This window comes from Trachurus japonicus, chromosome 7, assembly GCF_045865225.1.
Source record: "Trachurus japonicus isolate A0001 chromosome 7, Traja_1.0".
NCBI lineage: Eukaryota > Metazoa > Chordata > Actinopteri > Carangiformes > Carangidae > Trachurus > Trachurus japonicus.
This window is the reverse complement of record NC_140913.1, coordinates 7,343,417-7,359,645: the sequence shown is the minus strand read 5'-3', so window position 1 is coordinate 7,359,645 and position 16,229 is coordinate 7,343,417. Positions and strand designations below refer to the sequence as shown.

Genomic DNA, 16,229 nt, shown 5'->3' with positions numbered 1-16,229 from the left:
CATCTGCAAACAGGGTCACAGTGGGGGGCTGGAGCCAACCCCAGCTTACACTGGACAAAGGTGGGGCACACTGGACAAAGGTGGGGCACACCATTAACAGGCCACCAGTCTATCACAGGACCCAAATATAAACTCAAACAACCTCACACAGTCACATTCACACTTCAACTTAGTGTGTGTGTTTGTCTTTGGATTGTGGGAGGAAGCTGGAGAACCCAGAGGGAGCCCACACAGGTACAGGGAACACATTCAGACTCCAGGCAGAAAAGCCCTAGACCAGGTTTGAATCCAGAACCATCTAACACTGTACCACTGTGCCACCTTTTATTATCACATTTTATTATCATATCATTTATTATACCGGCCACCCGTCGAAGGATGTACCCTGCCCTCGCCCCATGTCAGTTAGGATTGGCTCCGCCCCCGCTTGCGACCCTGTATGGATAAACAGTATAGCCAATGGTCGGACAGAAAATGTATTACTACATTTTGTTTTATAACCTTAATTCATTTTTACACTCTCTTGCCCTTTCATCAAAAACTCTGCTAGAAATCAGATCTGAGCTCGGAGCTGACCCGTACTGAATCCTGTATCACAGCAACAGCATCAAACACAAGCATACTGTACATGACTCAGCACAATTTGACTTTCAGTGAGGAATACACAGGAAAATTGATCTCCAGGGTGATGACAGCATTTTCTTAGGTATCCAGTACATTTGATTGTGGTACTGTATATTCCACGCACAGTACAGTATATACAGTAGTGCAGTGGGATCAAGGACCCGTCAGCGACTCTTGATGTAAACCCCGGAGTCTCCGACTAATGAATAATATAACTATGTTGAAAAGATTCACCGTAGACATTAGTAGCTTAACCTCACATTCACTGTCATCATTTATGTAACACTGACTCTCCACCGTTATCTAACCACATTATTGCTCTCTGATGGGATCCCATAGAACAGAGCTTTAAATCCTATTACAGGAGACTGAGGACCGATGTTCTGGACTGTTGCTGGGGGTCCCTGCTATGAGATGTTCTGACACCCCCTGTGGATTGACCTAGTTTGGTGTTTCCTGTGGACGGCCAGACTTTATTGTGTACTCTGCCTCCCTCTGCTGGCCTGGACAAAAACATTCAACAACTCTGTGTATTTTTTTTTTCTTTCAGTACCTTTAATGCCGCAGACAGAAGTTACAGATACAGAGGTGAGAACAGCTTTGAATATCTGTAGAATATAATTAGACATTGTCAAGTTTGTCATATATAATTATCACTCCTTAATATAATACACACATCACATAATGAGGAAAAATATATGAATGATTTTGGGATAAGGAGGATTTTCTGATCATTCTTGGACTTAAAATAAATTCAGTCCAATTCAAACTAAAACTCTGTTGGTTCGTACTTGTTCTGACTCACACCAACACACTCCTCTACCTCCTGCAGGACATCAAAGCAGTAGTCGATGGCATCGATGGCATTAAGCTGTCCCAGGGCCTGGCTCTCGGACTGGGTGACTTTGACTTGATCCGGGTGATCGGGCGTGGCAGCTACGCCAAGGTCCTGCTGGTCCGGCTAAAGAAGAACGAGCAAGTTTACGCCATGAAGGTGGTGAAGAAGGAGCTGGTCCACGATGATGAGGTGAGGCACTAAGTGCACCTGGGGGAGGCAAAGAGAGACAGAGCTACGTGCAAGGTATTTAGAGCTGTTTAATGCTGACAGACAGAGCAGGTCAGGGAAACACCTCTTATTCATTCATACATGACAAATGTGCATCTATTAATCATCAAGATGAACCATCTCTGCTCTAGTTCTAATTTGTTAGTGCAGTGTTATTCAGAACCAGAACTAGATAAATCTTAAATGTAAAGTTGATCTTTGCATCATAGTGCTGCAATGTGTTAATAATGAGCACAGAGACTGGAAAGTGCTCTGTTTGTTTGTCTTCAGTTGTTTATTTCTGCACAAAGACTTTGTCCTTTTGCCTGAAGATGAAGACTGGGAATGAAAGTGATGTTACTGGATGGCTCATTCCTCTTGGATAAACACACACCAGTAGTATATTATACCATACAAAAGCTACTGATGTCTGTGCAAACCCACGTGTAACCGCGTCAGGATCTGCCACTGTCCTAGTTCCCGGCTTTAACATGCGTCACTGCTCCGGTGCAGCAGTGTAATCACTCTCCAGGGAGAAACAGCCCAGCTTCTGCACCTCCACTGCTTTTCTAGGGACATGAGCCACAGACATCAAATGACATGATGCCAGCTGATGTGTGTTGCACGGTGAGGTGAGGCAACACACAAAAGGTAATGATGTCTAAGGCTTTTTCACAGATTCAAGATCAATGAAGGAGAGATCAGTGGGTCAATGTGTTTATAGACAAGGAGATGAATTTTAAATACCTTTTGAATTATGCTTTCAATGCGTGTTCTTAGACGGTGAAGATTGCTGGTTTTGGATTACACCATCTATTTAATTGCTTTGACCTTGCATCTTGAAGAGGCAGTGCCTGATTAGCCGGCCAGAATGAAAAGCAGCAGGACTCAGGGTCCCGGGGGGAGGGGGCTGCTGGGTCTATGTAACAGCAGGAGTGATCAGTGAGGAAAGGATGAAGGTGTAATGTGAAGTGTAGAAGTTGTTCAGAGAGCGAGGGTGAAAATAGGACGGGGAGAGATGGAGATTGAAAGATTGAAAAAGACTGAGTCAGAAACTGGTTTTGAGCCTGTAAAAGGAAAGAGGGAAAAATGGGTTGAGTGAAGGGGAGGGAGGAGAAAAGTGGGGGTGGAAATCACACAAAAGTGGCAGAAAGCTCATGAATTGAAAAGGAAAACAGGCTTAGGAGGAAGGAAGCAGGAATCAGTGAGTGGGTGACTCATAGGAGATGATAAAATCCCGATATAACATCTTTTGCTGTGATGAATCGCCTGATGAACATGACGTAAAATTCACAAGAGACTGCATTATGCTTTTACTGCAGGAAATACACAGACTCACGTATAGTTCACATTTATTATTTATTATTAATGCGAGTGCAGCGAGGAGAGTAGTGTCTACTTATTTCGCTGAACTTCTGAAATTGTTTATTTGCAAGATTTCATGAAGGAAAGTTGTGTATCACCACGTTTAGTTTCTCCAAGTGTCAGTTCATCCAACAATAAACATTTTCATAGACCTCAATACTGTGAACAGCACAAACAAAACTCTGGGTAGAAATCTCAGATTGTGAGATGTTCAGATGAAATTCATACTCATGTCTGTGTGTTTAGTTCATAAGCAGTTAGCCTGGATTAGTATACAGATGAGATGTGAGTAGGGGAAAACAGCCCACCTGCACCTACTAACACTCATTGATAAATGTGTTGCACTGCATCAGATCAATTTGCACACAGACAGGAAGGTACAACAGCAATTCACAGTTTTAGAGGGATTTATATACTGGAACTATTTCTTGTAAAGTGACAGTATATCCTTCCACCCAGCACAGCCAGACTACTCTCGCCGAATTTTTCTCTATGAATTAAATTAAATTGACTCTACCTTCAAGAAGCTGCACACAGTCACTGCAACTGTGAAGAAGTATGCAGTTTTTATATTTCTGTTTTATTACGCTGATACTGGTAATCTGTCAGATATGAGTAAACGCCAGTTAACTTGAAACTCCTCAGTTGATCATTGCACCATTTATAAAGCAAAGACTGAATTTAGGATAACCCAGTCTCTGTTGGAAGACTCACTGTCTCCATTTAATCCAACACAGTGCTTCATCATTCAGTCATTTCAAATTGCAAGGACACTTAAAGAAAAGGATTAAAATCATGTATTATTATTAGACACTGAACTGAAGTACCTAATCTGGGTGTTTTGATTGTATGTCCCTCTTGTAAAACTAAATGATGTGAAGGCTGCTGCACCTCTGTTAGAATATAAAAGCACCGATTTATCCCACGCAGTTCATTTACTGAACTTGTCACAACGAGAGTCAAAGACCAAGGTGAATGAGAGACTGGCACAGAGCTGCAAGGACCTTCAGCCTGTTGAATATGCTGTGTTGTTGGTTTAAACAGACACTAGATGGCGCTGTTGCTCAATAAATAACCTATTAAAAAAAACAACCCAATGGGCTTGTATATCCAGACAAACCCACTGTCCAGAGCAACAGCATCATCCAGCATCTGCACACCTAACTTTGGACAACATACATCCACTTTCGTCACTGTTATCATCTCTTTTTTTCATTTTCCACCCAGAAACACTTTTAATTTCAATCCAGTGGCCAAAACCAAATTTTCTATGAACAGAACAAAAGTGATACCAGAAAACATTTGAAGAAATCATCATGTTCTACTAATCTTTTGAGTGAACATCCCATTTTTATTTATTAATAGCTATACTGGTGTACATTAATTTAATAATTCATCTTTGCAGTAGTCTAATGCCTTACATCAAAGGAAGCTTGTAAGAGCTGACTACAAACTACTAAAGCAGATGAAATGACCAACAGGAGATGTGTTGTGAGTTCGGATTCTGCATAATTATAAATTCCTCCATTAGTAATGAGTTGACCAGAAAGAATTTGGTATGGTGTGCACAATATGGGGTCTCTATTGTGGTGTTATAAATTAACCATAAGGTGCAGGAGCACAGCACGGGGAGCTCAGAATTCTGACGCACTCTGTTGTAGCCCACATAAAACATTAACCATCATCAACTTTAAGACTCTTTAAATCTTCATCAAACATCCTCACCTCCGGCTAAACACTAGTTCACAATTAAAACCACGCAGACCTGATCAGAATGGCTGATCATGAATAAAAGATAGTGCAGGTTTGTTGTAGATTGGTTGTTGGGGATGTTTGCTTCAGTGTTGTCCCTACATTCTCCACTTTGAACACATTAAGGTTATAAAAGAACAACTCTGTCTGTGTGTCCTTTTTAAAAAGATTATGTTGAGTCTTTCTTTGAGTCAGTGACTCACTGATGGTTTTCAGGATGCTGCCCTGTTATCTATTGGCACACCATCCAAGGTCCACCCACCTAAGTGGGACAGTCCAAGGAGCAAAACAGTCTGAGGAGTATTCTCTGCACTAACTGCATTCTTTATCTGTGGTTCGGTCTGTCTCTAGCTGTCTGAGGAGGTCTATTGATCAGACAAATTGATTGTTAATACATTTTCTTGCCTTCATGCCATCTCTGTCTCTGTCTGTCTCCCCTCATCTCTCCAGGATATCGACTGGGTGCAGACAGAGAAGCATGTGTTTGAGCAGGCGTCCACCAATCCATTCCTAGTGGGCCTGCACTCCTGTTTCCAGACGGAAAGTCGGTAAGAGCTTGATAAGGCTGAAATTCAGCGAGAGCTCCCAGCGTACTTCACAGCACCTGATAGTAATTTACAGTAACATAACGTTAGTTTGACTGTGATCTGCTCTTCATTAGTTCACAGGGCTGGTGTTTTATTATCATCAACAAATCCCATGAATGTCAGGACAGGAGTGGGTTGTCCACTAATTAGAAGGTCGGTGTGTCTGAATGCAGGCTGTGTGAATATCCCTGTGGATTTAGCACTTTGATACATTCACAATATTAATGTGGAATCAAGACCTGCTTCATCAGAAAAGACATGGAGCTCTCATTTTATACAATATGGGACCTTCAAGGCCACATGTTGTGCATTTAAACAGTTCTCCTGATACTTCTTGCCCTTATTTCTTTTTCTTTTTCGTATTCTTATTCGGGTTATTTTGATCCTCTGATAGCTTCCTACACAGCTTTACCCTCAGCTTTTACATGCATCAAGGAGCCAGGTGTGCTCTCTTTGATGTCATTTTGAGATTCCTTTTTGTCAGATATTTGCCTTGATGAAGGTCTCATCATCAAAAGTTCGGCTTCATTATGATATTCTTGCCTTGAAACTGTGCAGAGCCTTCCATTCTTCATATGCCAATGTGCAGCTGCATAGCAGAGCTGCAACCTTCTCAAAACTATTAAAACACCCCAAAGGAGACATATGAAAGAGTATTTAAAATATATATATATATATATATATATTTCAACTTTATTTATCCAGGAAGGATCCATTTAGATTTTACAATCTCTTTTTCAAGGATGTCCTGGTCAGGAAGAGCAGCATTACAAAAAAACGATCTAAAACAAGCAAACATACACAGCAAGAGCAAGGTAACAGTTAATAATGATAACTGATACAATGAAAGAGACACCAAACATGCAACACAATTTGAAAGCTACTGTAAGAGCCACAGGTGCAGCTGGTGACTAATAGTTCAGAGAGTCTGTTTACAGTAAAGCCAGAAAGAGGGATGAGAGATCCCATCCTCATCCTGACTCGCAGGTCATTCCAAGACCAAGGCCTAAAGTAGGAGAGGGTCTTCATCCCTAACTCTGTGCTCATTAGGGGAACCTTAAATCACTATTAACCAGCTATTAACTCTAAGATCATGGGTAATCTGAACAGCAGTAAACGTTGAGCAGATGTATGAAGGCCAGCACATGGAGTGAGTGAGTGAGTGAGTGAGTGAGTGAGTGAGTGAGTGAGTGAGTGAGTGAGTGAGTGAGTGAGTGAGTGAGTGAGTGAGTGAGTGAGTGAGTGAGTGAGTGAGTGAGTGAGTGAGTGAGTGAGTGAGTGAGTGAGTGAGTGAGTGAGTGAGTGGCATTTTGTTTTGAAGTTGTCTGTCCATCTGTCCACTTCACTTTCATAAATGTGGCAGCGCAGTAACACCTTGAAGGAATTTCTTCAATTTTGGTAGAAAAGTTGATAAAATGAAAAATAAAAGCAATGATGTTTTTATGGCCGCAAGGTCAATGGTCATATTGGTCATATTGACTGTGACATCATGTCACTGTGACCAGTTTTCAGACTGTGAGGCTGTACGTCTAAATGCGATATTTCAGAACTCATTGAGAATAATTGAAAGCCTTCATCACTTTTGTCTCTTTAAGTCCCAGCCTTTAATTCCCTCTAGCACCGATTCTGTAGCATTCATCAGGGACTTATGAGTCAAGACATTTCTATAAAATCACATTTAAAGATACAGAATAATTTTAAAGAAGCAGATCCATGTAAATCCATGTAAAAAAAAAAATCTTATTTTCAGTTTGGGTTTTTTCAAACTCTTTAGTGTCTTTTCAAAGATCCACTGTATAACTAATGCATTTTCCCATCATGCTTTGCTTTCCAGGTTATTTCTGGTGATTGAATATGTGAATGGCGGAGACTTGATGTTTCATATGCAACGACAAAGGAAGCTCCCAGAAGAACATGCAAGGTAAACATGCAGATGTTCGAACATCTGTTCACATACAAGATTAAAAAAGTCCCAGTTCAGACTTGTAGCATTTATATTTAGTCACAGTATAAATCTTTCACGTGGAACTAGGAATCAATGAGTTTGCATTAGCATTTTGCCTCACCATGTAGGTTCTTCTACAAACTTCATCACCAGGTGTCACTAATTCCTACATACGTCCTTTAAATGTAAAGTGGATTATTTCTCCTTTGGCTGTTCTCAAATGTTCAGAGCATTTAAAAGATATCAGGTGGACAGTGTTGAGGTTTGTGCAGGGAGGCGTCCAGGAATAGGCTTCATGACCGGGGTGTGACATACAAGAGGGTCACTTTATAACTCGATCTTGGTGGAGTTGACATGGCGGAGTCGGCCGGCTGCACAGGAAACACATGTATGTTGTTTGGGCAGACTGACTGAACTTCCTCCAGATGGTTCCTCTGCGTTTGACGGTGACATGATGGTGTCATGTGAAGGGCAGAGCGTGTGCACTGTAGCCGTTGTCTTTCAGTTAAAACAAAAAACCTCAGCTTCATGGAAGCGTTGTGTGAGTTTTGTGGTGTGGGACAGCTGAAGTGGGTGTGCATGGTTGAAGATGCTTTTGTATCCACCTTCCTTGCACTCCAGTCTAAACTGTTCCTCAAGAGCATACTTCCTCCAAGCACTCCTCACAACCGTAGGCTTAATGGGAGCCTTTAGCAGCATGGATGTGGCAGTGCTGCCAAAACCCAACTTAACACTCTTTTCCCCCCTCTGAGAAATATAATGAGCACCCATAATTCATTGTGCCTGTCTACTTGCAGGGCACTCCAACTGCGGCTCTGATAAATGCTGGATCAAAGGCTGGGTAATTTAAAGAGGCACTGTTGGGCCCCCAATCGGCCCCTGCAATCTGTATTCTGGAGACAGTGGCTGTACATATGCAAAGCAGCATGTTAATCACTCATAATGATTGTACATATTCATGAGCAGTGCTCTTAGAGAGAGCCCTGCTGCATTCCCCCGTGCAGTGGGGGAGGCGGGCCGGTGGGCGATGGATGGTGCTGCCGATAGGACGCAGCTTCTATCAGTCTGATGCCAGCAGTGAAACAACGGTGTACAATGAAGGCTGTCACAGAGAAAAACGTGGGGGAGCAATGTGGGATTTGTGATTTTTCTGTCAAACATTCCTCCACGACAGTCTTTCCCTCAGTGTTTGACAGTCATGGATTTACAACAGGCAGACAGAGAGAGGCTCATCACTGTTAATGAAGGCTTATCTCCCAGAGACAGAATACACACTACCTACACGTGAAGAGGCAACATGCTACTGACTCACAGGAGGCACACGGTACATATAATCACTGTTAAAGCCGTAGAATGTAGAGGACAGTGTTCACTTAAAATACGGTCACACGGTTAGATTAATGTTAGTGACAGGAATCACTGATCTCCTTTAGACTTCAGAACTCGTCGATCCACCGAACTAAACAAATATGCAGCATCTTCATTATATACTTATATGTTTAGATTTCTTCTTCTAACCCAACATTCATATGTTTCATTTAAGCCACATATGCACATTGATACTTTGACAGTATTTATATAATCAAGAAAAATATGGAAATCTCACTTTATACAATACTGGACCTCAAAGAATCTTCTGGCACATACTTGGATGAAAGCTCATACATTGTCTGACATCGGGCGAGGGCAGAAGTACTGTACACCCTGGACGGGTCGTTAGTCTGTGACAGGGCTGACACTAATTTTCAAGTCTTTGGACTGTGGGAGCAATCCAGCGCCCTGCACCCGGGTTCAGACCCAGAACCTTCTTGCAGTGAGGCAACAGTGCTTACCACTGTACAAACATGCCACCCATCACAGATTCTTTAGAACGGAGAGGGTTCATCCTCTGGAGGCGTGAGCGTGCACAGTAACCATGTAAACGTTCCCAATAAGCCCTTTCAGCGATGGAGCTCAGTTAAAGCAGAAGTAAGCGATCCGGTCGTTTTGGCTAACTTCCTGTCAGCCGATGGAGTTAGCAGCCCCCGCCCTCGTCCCTACGTCACCACATTCACGCGCATCCCTTGGCTGCACACACAGAGAGGACCGCCCCTTTATGCCGTTCTCTCTCCTCATTGGATAAAGGCTGTATGATACAAGGAAAGTTTTCTCCTCGGCTTACAGCAGAGCAGAGTGACTGAGAGACCCGTGTTTCGGACCAAACACTTTATAAGTGATTGCCGTTGGAAGATATAACTATTTAAGACTTATATTAACACAAACATTCCGCTTACTTCTGCTTTAAATGAATGAGTGTTACAGAGATACAAGGTAACTGTTACCTGGAGCGAAAACCAGCTTTTCATCAATTAGTATGATATATAATGAAGTATGATCGTTGTTAATTTTTCATTCTTACATTACATGGCTAATCACCACTATCTATATTGCTGTGTAATATATGGTACAATATTATAACCTACATTTTATTACTGTACTCTTATTTCTTTCAATACCATATCATTCATTTTATTTTTTTAATATAATTTTTTGTAATAAATCAATGAAGTCTTATCCTATTGTAATGTTGTGCTTTTACATTAATGGGGCAACTCTCATCTTATACACATGCTGTGCTGGAAATATTACAAATGTGTTGACAGCTAATGACCAACCCAGTTAAAATTTCCAGACAACATGTAGAGGCTCCATGGTCTGTAGATTTTGGTATTACCTGGGTACAGTTAGGAGTATTTGGCCTGGTGGTGGCGGTAGAGGACAGAGAAGATATGTCAGAGACGCCTCATCTCTCCCTGCCTCTTCACAGATTTTATGCTGCGGAAATCTGTATCGCTCTGAACTTCCTGCATGAAAAGGGCATCATCTATCGCGATCTGAAGCTGGACAACGTTCTCCTGGACCATGAGGGACACATCAAACTCACAGACTACGGCATGTGCAAGGCAAGAGACGGATTGATTTTTCCAGTAGACTGTGTTGATTGCTGGCGTAGCGTTATCAATAATGCAGTACATCAGCATCGACTGAAAGTACTACACCGGGGCCTCTGTTGTTTTGTTTTCCACCATTCATTTTCTTGAGCTCATCATATCCTCAATTTCTTCAACTCTCTTCTGTGCTCTTATCTGCATCTCTCCCCCTCTCGTCGTCTTCTTCTGCTTCTTCTTCTAGGAAGGGATCAGACCAGGTGACACCACCAGTACTTTCTGTGGAACACCCAACTACATTGCACCTGAGATCCTCAGAGGAGAGGACTACGGTGAGTACAGGAATGGATCAGTTCACGTCTAGACACGGGTTGCCTGAGGTTGCCAATCTCTAAGTCTATGGAGTTATTATATTATAATTATACTACTTATTCTGGTGTGATGGGAGAAGATTGGAAAGCAGTCCTGACAAATGCAAATGTCTTGTGTTATCTTGCTCTTCCTCTCAGGCTTCAGTGTGGACTGGTGGGCTCTGGGCGTGCTGATGTTTGAGATGATGGCAGGGAGGTCTCCATTTGACATCATCACTGACAATCCTGACATGAACACAGAGGAGTACCTCTTTCAAGGTGAGACAGGAATGAGGGCTTTGCATTAATTTTAAAACCATTTACTTCAATATATTGTCTTTTATTGACTTCTTTCACATGTGGTTCGATTCTATTTGTTATTATTACACACTGCCCTGTCCTCTAAAAGCAACAACACCAAAGCAGAAGTTTCAAAAAGCTGCCGTGAGTCTAAAAACATCTTTCTTTGACATAGAACAAATGTACTTTTTAAAATTTTGTCAGCATCTGCCCAGGGGAAATTGAAAATTTCAATTACCTGTGAGTGTCTTCCAGGGGTAAGGTCAGGTTGGCTAACAAAATATTTTTAAAAGGTTTAATCATGTAGAGACCAAGAATTATAATTACTATATATTCACTATTATTTATTTATTTTATAGGGCCATTCTGTACAAGAATACAAATATTTGTAAAGAAAATGTTGGCCTAATGGTGTCGTGGGAACTATAAGGGGGTTGGCAGATCTGTGGTCATCCTCAGGGAAAACTAAATGCCAAAGCCCACAACAACCTTGCTAGCTAGACATTACATTACATCCAGACAAGCAGCTTTGCTTCACTAGAAGATGCAATGCATTTTTCCCATGTCCATCATCTTAGTTTGGTTTGTTAACATGTTAATATTTGCTAGTTAACATTACAGTCATGATGAGTGAAGCTGATTGGAATGACATTAATATTTTATTAATAAATTAAACAGAGGGGACATTAAATAGAGACATTTAACTCTTTAACGCAACATTAACCTGCTGGTGGCGCTAGGGACTAACTGGCATTGCTGCACCACTCATGTTGTTGAATGAATAAAAATATACTTTCTAAATCTGAAATAGGAAAAGAGGTAATGGAAAGAGAAGACACTATAAATACTACAATCACTCTAAATGCTGTAATTTGTCAGTGACTGCAATTTTGACTGTAAAAAGTGGTATTTTCTTTTTGAGAAAATTCCCACTACAGTTTTTTGTCCTCTCTCCATGCTGCCCCTGTTCCTTCAACAGGAATGTTCACAGCTCCAACTCGGATCTCTATGGCTAAATAAAAGGGATTGGGAGTATAGAAGAGTAGTGGGAAGTCAAATATGAATATTGAGAGCACATGGTAGGCTGTTCGGTGCCATTTAAACAAACACATGTTAATTTAACCCTTTGTGACGCATAACTGACATTCTGAGAGTGGGTAAAATAGACTCCATGTAATGGAATAACAATCAGCTCCAGGCTGTTAAGGATTTATGTCTGTGTAAATCCAGGCTTAGATGGAAACGGTACGCTTCATTAAAATGGAAGAATCTCAGAAAGCACGGCCAATTTTATTTCTCTCAAATGTTAATTAGCTTTAGTTTGCTGATTTTTTATGTACAAATAAATGTGTGTATACACACACACACACATACATATTAAACATGACTTTCACATACATCATATTGGAGAGCTACAGTAGTAGAGAGGAGAGCTTACGTTTCCTGTTGATAAAAATGCTGTAGTTGTTGGTTTTTTGTTTTATCGTTTCCTTTTTTGTGTAAATTCTCAAATTTCCACCTGTTTTCCTCCTTAGAAATCCAGTTCAGTGATTTGTGTGATGCAAATTCAGTTGACAGCCAAATTAAACTCTTTAAGGCACATTAGGTGAGAGAAAATATGCAGTGGCCTGGCAAAAAAACAATCAGGCTTTAATGTCTTAAAGGATGATGACACTGCACCCACACAGACCTCACTAACTAGGAGCTGACTTCATGCTGTTAGTGTGTGTGTGTGAGTGCAAAAAATGAGTTAATATTTGAGAATTCGTGTAATGATGCACTGCTGCTTACACATGCTGTAATGCCTGCTCCCCCACCCTTCATGAACTGTGGAGAATCTGGCAGTACATCACGGCCTCTCTTACAGATGAGATTTAGGATGCATGTGCGGAACACTTCAGCATTTCTCCGTTAGTTGGCAGCTGACCGCATTCTCACTCAAAACGGGACGGCGCCAGATAACCGCACCGAGGCGGCTGATAACACAGGTCTCTGGCTCCCATCAGTCAAAATGCAAAGTAGCTGTTGGAGTATCAGGAAATTTCACCCAGAACTTATGGCTTTATGAGCACATTTCCTGTTGCTGGAACTTTGTTTTATGTGATGATTTTAATAGTATGAGGAGATGGATGTAGACATCTAAAGCCAGCGGTTACTGGAACTTGGAAAGCCTCACACAGCAAAATGAGCTGAGGGAGAATGACCTCAGTCTGGACTCATGCTTACATTTGGGCATTTTTTAATGTGCTGTTAGATTTTTTGTGAAGGACAGACTGGCTTGTGTTTCTGAAGAGAGGTGTTGACAAATCAGTTTCTGTAACTGTTACGTTCCTCAGCCAAAAGAAGTCTTTTTCACTATATGCTGTGAAATCTGCTTAATGCAAAGAGAAAACATTTGTGAGGAGGGTGGAACCACTGTGCCATCTGTGCCATGAGGATGGGGGGGGTGGGGGTGGGATATGGAAGGGGTTGTTTCCATGGACCACACTGTTGACAGCATCACCACCCCATTGTATTTGCTCTGACTGCTGCACATGGGCGGCTGTAGCTCAGGAGGTAGGGCGGGTTGTCTTCTTGATGGTTCGATTCCCGCCTCCCGGGGGGAGGGGGCAAGATGATGAACCCAGAATCCTCCCTGATGAATCATTGGTGTGTGAGTGTGTAGTGATAGAAAAACACAAAATGAATTTATGAATGTGGCTTGTAGTGTGAGGTGCTTTGAGTGGTTGAAAGACTAGAAAACCACTATATAAATACAATCCATCCACCTAATGTGTGCTACAGATGTCAAATTATGAAGAAGTTATTTTTCTGCAGAAATTACATTTTAAAGGGGTACTTCACCCCAAATCAATAACTCACCAATTTTGTACTCACCGTCATGCCAAGGAAGGGTTTGGAGAACTTTCATAGTCATCAAAACGCTTTTGGAGCTCCAGGGGGGGTCCGGCTGGCAACAGATTTTCATATAATGGCGGCGGATAGAGCTCACTTTGAATCATCCAAAACACACACTATGAAACATCCAAATACCTCCATACTGCTTATCTGTACTGACTCAAGTGTCCTGAAACTGCGACATGAAAAAGTTGTTCGGAAAAAATGAATTTGATCTCTGTTTTTGAAATATCCCTTTAATATTTTTGTGGCTTTGGGTGAAATATTGTCAAATGACACTCATGCCCATTTTTAGTTCATTCTCAGTCATGCTGTACTTTACACGCCCCAGGGTCATTTATGACATTAGCTTGGATGTTTCATTTTGATTTTTTTGATTTTTCTTTCAGCCATGGGAGTTCAGGCTTTCCTGATGCTTAGCTCCACACAAACCGATGTAGAGCTTTAGAAGCTGTGCACATCTGCATATTTGCAACCTACAGTTACCCATAAGCCCATAACCATAATTTCAGCCTCACAGGCTGACTGTTCTAGCATCAACGTGATGCTTTACAAAGGCATTGCCTCTCTATGGTAAATCTTGAACTGATCAGCAGCACCCAGAACCCAGCTAGAGGGTAATAATTAGTAACATCCCTGTGACAACCTAAACCACATAAATGAGATGAATTCAAAGTGGCTTGGACCAAAGAAAACAAACTGTGGGTGTGATCGCACCCTCGCTATAGATGAACCTCTATAATATCTGTCCTTCTATTTGCATAATGTGTTTCCTCAATCCATATGGTGCCCATACATAGCTCACGCCCTCACCCACTCCACCCCCCCTCCCTCCCTCTCTCCTGCACACCCACACAGTCCTCCATGACAGAAATTCCTCCATAGTACAGAAGCCTTGTGTGACGCATAACGTCTCTGCTGTGACTGTCAGGAGCATCGCGTGGCTCCGCGGCTAGCATCTGCCACTACCACCGTCCTCCTGGCGGTCTCACCGGTAGAGCACCAGGTTGCTGGATGAGCGCCTGCCAACGGAAACCAGCCCTGCCACTATGGGGCCACCCAGCCATATGCCATCTAGCTAGACCCTGTGCTAGGCCCTGCGTTGGGTATCAGTGCTTCACATGCCAATCCCAGGGCTGTAGACAGACACGGAGAGAGAGGGACTGGTAAACATAAGATTCGCAGGCAAAACCAGACCAAGGAAGGGATTCACACTCAAACCTGCACATCTTTGATTACTAAAATATATGGGAGCAATTGTTTCAACAGTTTTGTCCAGCACTTTCAGCACCTCTCTAAGTCTGGATCAGGTTCATGATAATACACTTGGTTTGAATAAACACTAGAATGACTTTAATGCCCAATAATCATTCAGATGTGATGATGAAGAGCAGCAGAGAGGAGCGTGTGTGAGGCATGATGACAGCATTTTTTTAATGTTTTGGGTGTAGTTTCCCTGAGAGGATGTGACCAAGCAGCCGTCAGGTCTCTGGTGGCTTGGATTTTAAAAACAGAAGAAGTTTAAGTAGAATTAAGGTTGTTTCTTACATATATAATAATGATAATACAACAGAGGAATGTATCATAAAACATCTTTTTAGTCATCATCAGGGTGATCAATACATTGTGATGCTAAGAAAGAGCAGTGTGTGAGATATGGTAACAGATATATGCACCTGCATCGAAGACATTCTGGTGTGTGAATATCTTCATAGGGAATGTAGTAGAAGAAATGAGAAAAACATTAAACACTAGGGTCCTACTGGGGGGAAATCTTGGTCTGCTCTGGTGGGGTTTCTTTACCACATCATTTACCCTGAAACGTTACTTTGATAGGGAATAACCACAGAGATGTAAGAATACACAGCGGTCACATGACCGTGGGCAGAGATGGAAGAAAAGAATCTGTGGTCACCTCAGCGTGAAGCACTAATGTGTGAAGCAGCGCTGCATCCTTGGATTTAGGTTTTGAGGGGGAAAAAAATGAGTTTTCAGAGTGTTTTTTGTTCTCCTTCATACGACATTGTGGAGCTGTGGGAGTCTCAAGGTTGTGTGTAGACCATCAAAAGTGAGTGAAAGAACAGAACAGTGTCCTCTGTATCTTCTCCCTCCCTTTAACTCCCACACAGCAGACATGGGCACCCACAGGCAGGTTGGACCGTGAATCATCCTCCTCCCTACTCACGATTGTCCTTTTCATTCCCTCCCTCTCTCTCTCTCTCCCTCTCTCTGACTCTCTCCCTCTTTGTTGCTGTCCTTCTTCTCTTTTTACCAACAGTTATTCTTGAGAAGCCCATTCGCATCCCAAGGTCTCTGTCGGTGAAAGCTGCCAGCGTGCTCAAGGGCTTTCTAAACAAGGTGAGAGCCGTCCACTCCCAATCAGCCTCTCTCTCTTTCACTGTGCACTGTGGCTCTGTCAAATCATCATGTGTGGGT

At 42.1% G+C, this 16,229-nt stretch overlaps 1 protein-coding gene across 3 annotated transcripts in view; it reads left to right on the top strand.

Annotated features, from left to right (window-relative positions):
• The window catches only part of prkcz (protein kinase C, zeta), a 106,179-nt gene that overhangs the window by 64,699 nt on the left and 25,251 nt on the right, over positions 1-16,229 (top strand). For all 3 annotated transcript variants that reach the window (XM_085780987.1, XM_085780989.1, XM_085780988.1), the window contains 8 exons: positions 1,175-1,212; positions 1,457-1,651; positions 5,237-5,334; positions 7,208-7,294; positions 10,125-10,260; positions 10,490-10,577; positions 10,755-10,874; positions 16,072-16,151. In XM_085780987.1, coding sequence (XP_085637113.1) covers positions 1,175-1,212; positions 1,457-1,651; positions 5,237-5,334; positions 7,208-7,294; positions 10,125-10,260; positions 10,490-10,577; positions 10,755-10,874; positions 16,072-16,151 — 842 coding nt within the window. The remainder of the gene's footprint in view (positions 1-1,174; positions 1,213-1,456; positions 1,652-5,236; positions 5,335-7,207; positions 7,295-10,124; positions 10,261-10,489; positions 10,578-10,754; positions 10,875-16,071; positions 16,152-16,229) is intronic.